This window comes from Centruroides sculpturatus, unplaced genomic scaffold, assembly GCF_000671375.1.
Source record: "Centruroides sculpturatus isolate CEXI.00-Female unplaced genomic scaffold, Cexi_2.0 scaffold859, whole genome shotgun sequence".
In the NCBI taxonomy this organism is placed as follows: domain Eukaryota; kingdom Metazoa; phylum Arthropoda; class Arachnida; order Scorpiones; family Buthidae; genus Centruroides; species Centruroides sculpturatus.
The window spans coordinates 324631-333525 of record NW_019385221.1 but is presented as its reverse complement, the minus strand read 5'-3'; the positions used below and the strand labels follow the sequence as shown (position 1 = coordinate 333525).

The 8895-nt window shown below is 37.8% G+C and overlaps 1 protein-coding gene across 1 annotated transcript; it reads right to left on the bottom strand.

Moving 5' to 3' along the window:
- Positions 1–7350: 7350 nt before the first annotated feature.
- Positions 7351–8097, bottom strand: LOC111636347. The gene is made up of 2 exons (XM_023381564.1): positions 7557–8097; positions 7351–7472 (listed from the first exon to the last, which is right to left on the bottom strand). Exons 1-2 carry the CDS (start codon positions 7833–7835, stop codon positions 7374–7376), a joined length of 378 nt encoding a protein of 125 aa, XP_023237332.1. The 5' UTR covers positions 7836–8097; the 3' UTR covers positions 7351–7373.
- Between the last annotated feature and the right edge of the window lie 798 nt (positions 8098–8895).

Below are 8895 nucleotides of genomic sequence, written 5' to 3'. Positions count from 1 at the left end.
TTTNGGCGAGCAGGGCAATCGCCCGGGGCCTCGCTCTTGGAGGGGCCTCGCGCAACAACCAAGTAGAAAAAAGTTGATATTTAAAACTTTTTATTTTATCCTTGGCTATTAGTTATAACAATAAAATAAATTTAATTTATAGTACAGTATATATTAATATTAATAAGTGCCTACTATTTCAATTCACATACTTTGCACAAAGGACAAGGGCCTCGCAAAGATCTGCCGCCCAGAGCCTCGCAATGGATAAGGCCGCCGCTGCACTGGTCTAAGTATTTATCTGCGGAAACCGTGTCTTCTTCTTCTTCTTGTTTCTTCTAATTCTATGTCACAACATTGACATTCATAAAAACTGGCTACAATTATTAAAATACTGTAGAATGTTTATACGGTCGCAGGCGAGGATGTATGCAGCACTCGGGGAAGTGAGACGTTACAAGTTACGAGGCATGCGGGAGAGACCGTCAAGTCGGGAGGGGAGGGGAGGGGAGGGAAGTACGGAAGGTGCCTGACTGATACGGGATACAACTTACCGAAGTAACAGACTGAAAAGGGGCGAAAGTCCGAAACGCGTATCTGTATGAATTAAAAGTGGATGATGAAACTATTTGCCAAGTGTCGATAAATGCACCAAGTCGTGACATAGAATTAGAAACTGGTCTAAGTAGTTAAATTGTAATAAAATCTTTAGACTTTCGTTCAAACTTCGTTTATTTTCGAGAATAAAAATCTTTCGTATGTTGGATTCGACTGGTATGCTTTTTTTAGAGATTTTTTTGAGTTATTCGTGTAATTCCTTTCGGATATACCCGTTCGCCTGGATTTATTGTAATAACTACCGAAAATGGAATACATATTCTGTCTAAAGATTGTCGATATATACAGACACTTCTGGACATGGGATATTTGGCCCATGCCAGTGAAGCGGAAGAGCGTAGAACGGCTAATGGGAATTCGAGCACCTCCGGCTGGAAGCGCGGGAAAAGAATTAGGATTAGAATAGAAGTTTTATAATAAAATTTTATTGCACACTTTTTTGGTAGATGTTACAATATTACCGCATGTATAACTCTAAGTATATTTTCAATTATTTCTATCAATTTTATCATTATATTCACTACCATGTTGGAACTTAGGAGATTCTTTATACTTTAGAGTTTAGACTAATGGTTTTAAACTTTTTTGTCTGGAGGCACACCAAAATCATTAAACAAAATTCCCGGCACCCCTATTATTATTATGTTGGATTTAGTGAGTTATATTCGGTTGACGCCGGTAGCTGTGTACTATGTCAAACCAGAGTCTGCCCCTGGGTATGACATTTGTAAAGGAGAGAACGACAAGTACAGTACAATAAGTACCTTATCCATCCTCCGCAGATGCAGGGGTGGATGTACTGTACAGTACTTTACATCAAGGTCTGTATAAGAAGGTCAGGACACGCTCCCGTGATTCTATGCGGCAGCTGCCATTTTGGGACTCGTCGATAGAGCTCACCATACGTGGTTCTTGCATGAGTCGACTATTATTACTTATATACGTACTTAAAACGTTAAGCAATGGGTTATTGTGTTGCACCTAATTGTAAAAGTAAGTCTACCGNAAATTTTTTTTAATATTTAGATTGTCATGTAATAAATAATAAATATATAACAGAAATTTAATATTTTTTATTATTAGCCTTTTACGTGACATTCTAACAAAAATATTAAAATACAAAATTGGCCGATTATTAAAACCGATTAATCGGGGGAAATGGCCGATACCGATTAATCGGGAAAATGGCCGATATGGCCGATTACCGATTACTTACCGATTAATCGGTGCATCCTTAATAATAACTTGGCGAAAAGAAATATTGTAAGTACTGTACAGTACATAACTCTTGATTTAAACTATGTAAGTCAGTAAACATTCCGGTTGAGATCAAAAGTCGTCGTCGACCTTCCCATGGCCTGAGTCGGTCTCGAATTACCAACTACCCCCCCACGGAAACGGGCTAAAGGGGCCGTCTATAAATTACGTAAGGGCGATTTCGGTCACTCTAGACCCCCACCCACCCCTGTGTAAGAAACCGTAATATTTTCTTTGATCCCCCTCCCGTTCCCTATCTTACGTAATATATTAGCATGATTTTATAGAAAGATTTTAACCAAAAAAAGTTTCTTTATGAAACCCTAAAAACCTTAGGTCCAAAATATATAATTATTAATAAGTTAATTAATATGTACTGTACTATTATTTGTAAAAGACTTTATGTGAACAAATTTAAAAATATAAAAATTTAATGAATTCGAATGAACAATTTATTTTAAGAACTTTATTTTTTAATTATTAACAATATTATTATTATCATTAATCAACGTCATAATATTTATTTTTACATTAATTTTAATTTTCTCAAAAGACGCAAAAAACTTTGCCAGATCGACTATCTAGTGCACGTGTAAACAGAAATGTCATTCAAGATAAAACAAGAGAGAATAGAGAGAAATCACATTCTCTTGCCATATTGATTACATCATGGCTAAGGCCAATAAAACAAACTACATGCTGCTAAAATGTGCTAGGTGCACCTGGGGACTAAATCATAAAGCTTATAAAACTCTATATAATGGGGCAATACAACCAATGCTACTTTACGTGGCATCTAGCTGTGGTCATGTAACTAGTAAAAATTCAGTAGCAAGTAAATTACTCGCTCTTCAAAGCCAGTTTGCATCAGAATTTCAAAGTGCTGCTAAAGCGTCTCTGATACTGGCAGAGCTCCTTCCTTTCCACTATGTAATGTAGAAAGGGTTCTAAACAACTACATCAGAACTACAAACGTCAAGGCTCAATAACGGTTTCTACTCCTATCTACGGCTGTTCATATGCTACCACATTGCAATTACCCTACTATCTCTGATCATCATCCTGTAAACAAGGTTATTTGGTGTCATCTGCTTCCTTCATGCAGACATTAATATCTACACAGATGGGTCCAAAAGCTCCCTTCTCGTCGGCTCAAGTATCTGTATCTTCCTCCAAACTGACTATTTTGCCAAAAATATGTTAGAAGGTATAGATACCTCCCACATACCTCCATCTATCAAGCTGAAGAAAATGCTGACTAACAAGTTGTTCAGTGGACCACTTCACTACCAAACAAAACTCTATCAACATTTACAGTGATTCTCAGTCTGCCCTAAAAGCTCAATTAAATCCCAATTGGAATACCAATAAAATCACATATATCTAGCACCATATTAAAAATCTAGTAAATAAGATAACTTTTATATTTGTTCCTGGCCATACTGGCATACTAGGAAATGAAAAAGCCGACTTTGAGGCTAAGTCAGCTGCAAAGGACACTGATTTGGACTTTGGATTTGGATTTTGACACTCACATCCCTCTATCACGTAGCAGCCTTAAAAATTATATTCATGACAACGCTGGGCAAAAGTGGAATCAGTAAAAGTAGTTGAGCAGTAAAACTGGTGGAATAGCAATATTTTCCTATTGTTGAATGTAGGTTCTCATCACTACTTAGAGCAGGGGTGTCCAACCTTTTTGTTCCTCTGGGCCACATTGGAAGAAGTCATGGAGTTTTGGGCCACAAATATATATAATATATTTGTGACCCAATCCTTAAATATACAAATATATTTAAAGATTAACATATCTAGATTAAAGTAATAAGTATTAAAACTTTATCACGAAAAAGGATATTTTAAAACATTACTTCTACAGATACTTTCAATTTTTACGTAGAAATAGATAAATTCATTTATTATAAAGGAGGCAAACAAAACTTTATTTGAAAAACACAAATATTTATTTTATTTGGGTATCTAATTAATAAAAAAACGACGAAACACCATTTTAAAGTGCATTTTTATTCGACTAATAGGCCTATATTTATAAATAATATGTAACCCAGAAAGTAGCCAATGCGTCAAATGATAATTTTTACGCCAAACTAAAAAAGGGTAGCCAAATTTGGCGCAAAGTAGCCAAATCTTGCAACGGTGAAAGAAATACTAAATAATGTTGGAGTTGGAACTCAAAGAATTATAGACCCAAATTTGAGAAAAGCAGAGAAAGGCCAAAAGATAAAAAGTAGTGAGGAAGGTTGGAAAATTAAGGGTCAATATTTGCATAACAGAAGGTCTATTTAACCTTTCTCACTACTTTTTATCTTTTGGCCTTTCTCACTTTTACTCAAATTGGTGTCTATAATCCTTTGAGTCACAACTTCAGCTTTATTTAGTATTCCTTTGTCATTCACACATCTCCAAGTATTTGAAAATATTTCCTTTTCACTCAAAAATAAAATATGTATAAAAGTTTACGGCTTTGTGAAACTTCTTTTTTGAGTTTATGCCGTCGAAATAAATAAATAAAAAAAATAAAACAATTTGTCGATTTTGTTTACACGTTTATTGGGCCGCATTGGAACGTGCCTTGGGCCGCGGGTTGGACACCCCCTGACTTAGAGATCTAACATTTGCTACTGCTCAACTACTTACTGAGCATGGTAATTTTAGAAGCTACCAGGCGATGTATAACCGGGCAGAAACTGCTTCTTGTTTTTGCTCTACAGAAAACCTAGACACCGTCGACCTATCATTGTTCAATTTACGATCACGATAGACTTATTCTGAAATTAGAAATTTTTACGCTTAGTTTCAGCTGGCAATGTCCAATCGATAAGCTTATTCAGAAACCACTGTTTGATGCTTTTTACAATTATGTTCAAAAAATATTGAAGAAAAGACTATTTATAATTTCTAATTTCTAGTTTAGCATTTTAGTTTTCACTAAAAGCCAAATAATTTTATGTTTATGTTTAATTTTATGTTTACTTTGTATCATGTATTTTGGTTTATGTATTCTAAGTTTTATACACCCATAGGATTAGTGCACTTATTCTAATAAAAAACAAGAGAGAGAAACCACCACACGGCCTTTCTCCCATGATAAAAAATGTGTAGAGCGTGAATCTGCTAGCGTTATTATTCTATCACGTCACACGAGACAACGAGCGTTCTAAATAGAAACCGCCAAATTGAAGCCAAATTCAAAACACCACCACTCAACGAGATCAAAAAATAATAAGAAGAATATTACGTAAGACGAGATCTATTACCCCTACCCCTGAGTAAGAAAGTGTAAGAAATCCTTGACTCCCACCCACCTCAAAATACCTTACTTAATTTATGGGCGGCTCCAAAGACCAATCATGATATGAGGACGAAGGCCGGGATTTCAATCAAGAAGTGAAAACGTGAGACCGAAACAAATCGGGATGTGCGATCGAGGGTCAATTCTTATAAAATTCCGTGTCCCAAGAACTGGGAGGTTCTTGGTTTGTTTCTATCCGACCCTTCGGCCTTCTTGGATTAATTCTGTGCTGTTGCCGTACTCCTCGTCGCCGCCGACTTTTCTGAAAAGAAGAGAAGTTGGCGTTGTCGTCGAAGAGAAGCATAAGAACACACAGTTCGACGAACTGTCTTCTTGTACTTCTCTTCGACGACAACGACTGCCCTTCTCTACTCTGCAAATACAGAACTTTCCACCTCTTTTCGAACTCTCTCGACTTAAACGAGTAATCGATAAAACGAGGAGAATCGAACTTTGTGAACTTTTGTCAAGGTCGGCAATAAACCGAGAATAGTATCTTTCCCTCTCAATAAACAATTTTATCGAACGACAAGTGTACATTCTTACCAAACACCCACCCACGTGTATGATCCTGTTCTGTCACGACGTTCTGGACTATGAAGATTCTTTCTCTTGCGCAATTTATTCCTTTTTAGTGGACAAAGTTGATATTCCATCCAAAGTCGATGCGAATAACAAATTCATCATATGCAGTTGTCTACCTAAATAAGACAACTGCATCTGACATTTCCATCAAAAAGGAAAAGTGTAGCATTTTCTTCCAATTCAATATACGTATATTATAGAATGACTATTATTTTTTTTTAAATTTATACAAAAATAACTTTCCAGAAATAAACATATAGTATTATTTTAATAAATATATATAATATAATAAAATCACAATTTATAAAGAACATATATGAATATATGAAATAAAATAATAAATTTAATTTGTTCCCAAAAATAATCACTTGACCAATTTAAAAGTATTTAGCATAAATATGATATATTAATCAATATAATCAAATATACATAACTAGCAGATACGCCAACGTTGCTCGGGCATAATGATAAAACAAAAAATAATAACAGCAAAGATTAATTTAAGATTATTATATTATTTAGTACGTCTAACCCTTCTATTATGTTACATTACAGTATTTGATTTAAATGATTAAAGTTTTCTTACGTAACAGCTTATCATACCGAGTGCCCAATCTAACACATTTTAAAAATTATTTAAATTGTGTACAATAGAGGAATAAAGTATTTTTAAAATGTGTTAAATTGGTCTCTCGGTGTAATAAACCGTTACGTAAGATAACCTTTGTAGTTATATAAATCAAATACTATAATATAACAAACATTAAAACGAAAATCATATAAAGAGTTTGGATAAGATTTACCCTCCGAATGAGGGGGTCGCCACCCCCAAAGGGTAGCCCTCCCCCTACGAACAATAAATGTCTAATGAACCACCCCCGAACGCGCGATCCTTCGCGAGATATAGCCCTCCGAAAATTGTTCTACGGGTCACATGACCGCATGTTAGCCACAATTTACCCTGCGAATGAGCGGATCGGCTACCCCCCCGAATTGAAGACCCCCTCCGTGCGAACGAAAAAGTCAAAGGAACCATACCCCTACGCGCGACCCTTTACGAGATATAGCCTTGTAAAGAATCGCCTACGTCATTTCCGGCGATCGGGATCGACGAGTCGCGTCGCTCTCTCTACTAAGCCTATCGACCGCTAAGCCTATCGACCTATTCTAACGTTACTACAGTCTAAGGAGTTAGGTCCTTTTCGCATGACCCCGCGCTCCTCCTCGACCTCGGGAGGGTCTAGGATCCCTCATTCGCCGACACATTGGGTTTCGCTCGCCCGGTCGGCTACCGTACTAAGCACCGCTAAGCCTATCGACCTATTCTAATGTTACTACAGTCTAATTATTGCCGAGTTAGGTCCTTTTCGCACGACCCCGTGCTCATCCTTGACCTCGGGGCCTAGGGCCCCTCATTCACCGACACGCTCGGTTTCGATCGCGGTCGGCTAGTACTACGCGCCGCTTTCGCGGCTTGTCCAAAACACCTGACCTACCTCTTCGGAGGTGATTGTCACTACTTAGGCTAATAGAAAACCGTTTTGAAACCAGATTGTACACTCACCTTCAACAGCGTCTCTTCCTGCGTCTCCCACCACGTCCTTTCGCTACCTGGCGACACCTAGCCTATTTCCGATGTTGCGTGGGTGAGGCCGCTGGTCTCCGCCTCGGCTAGGTCCTGGGGGTCGATGACGAAGGTGTTGTTGGCGCCCGATGTTGTCTGAAAAATCACATAATCCAGGTTTCACATCCGCAAATAGGTATCCTTTGGCCACGCGCACTATACACAAGCTGCACTACTCACTGGGCGGTCGTCATCCCCCTGCCGTTCCTCTTCGTCGCCCTCGTGCACGGGAACATCGAAATAGGGCTCGTCCGGCGGCAGATGTTGATCCGCGGGCACACCGATCGTCCGGAGTTGGAGACCCTGACGACCGGGGCCCGGGTCCCCGGGTCCCTCGGCCGCGATGTCCCCGAGAAACTGTCGGAATTGTTTCGTCTCGCTATGCGGTAACCAACGTCTGAAGGAATACGTCGCAAGGAGTCCTTTTCGACGGACCTGTTGTTGTGGTTTAATTGACATTTGAACTTTGCTATATCTGGATTACTGTAATTGTTTTATTTTTGTAACGTCCTAACTGTATGTAAGTTTTAATCGTTAATATAAACGTTTGTGATTTTTGAACTTGACTGCCATACTTGGAAGGTACGAAATGGCACAATTTCATTGGTTAAGTAGACACCAATTGAAAATATTATATTTAAAAAATTTTAAGAAATATGTTTACTTAATGTTAACTCTTAGAAACTGTACCATTCACAGCCAAATATCTAACGATAATCTGCCAACGAATTAAATTTCGCGAAAAACGGACCAAATATTTAAACTCGGCATCCTTGAAAACCACTCAGAACATATTTTGTGCTTGCCGGTAACATTGTATTATGTAATTTTCCTTTACGAATTCCACCATATCGCTGGGTCGATCGGAAAAAGTGTCTCTTGTAGAAGGAATTTGTAGTTAATTAATTCGACCAAAAGTAGTAGTTGACCTCCTTCCAGAAGAGAGGACTACTCATTATTACTGGTCTACTATTAATATTTAAAAAGTGATACGTGACGGATAGATTATTTGATAATAAAGTGTTTATAGTTTGGCAACAGATTGTATGAACTAAGCGGGAAGTATATTCTCGTAAATACCGCGTTTATAGAAAAATCATTGTGCTACAATTTGAAAGAATTGCAAACCTGTAAATTCCAACTGTCGTCCGCCTGGCTGTCTGTCTGTTCTTCCTTAATCTCGAGAAAGGAGTTAGATAGATCTGTATTGAGCTCATCGTAGAAAGCTCAGGGCAGGAGACTCTGATTAACTGCATAAAAGCTTCCTACATCTAAAAATATGTACCAAAATAGAGCACTTCAATTCAAAATTTTCTTCTGAACAGATTTAGATGGATGACCGACACCACTCTATTGCTAACAGGAAAAATATGATGTACAGGGGCAAGACCACCACTAAAACAGTTGAGAACATTGTTACGAAAAGTTTCAGCCTGGCATTGTGACCATGTCACAATAAATAACCGCTCGTTAGAATTAGTTTGGTTTATTTGGTTATGGCAATGCGACACGTGAATTG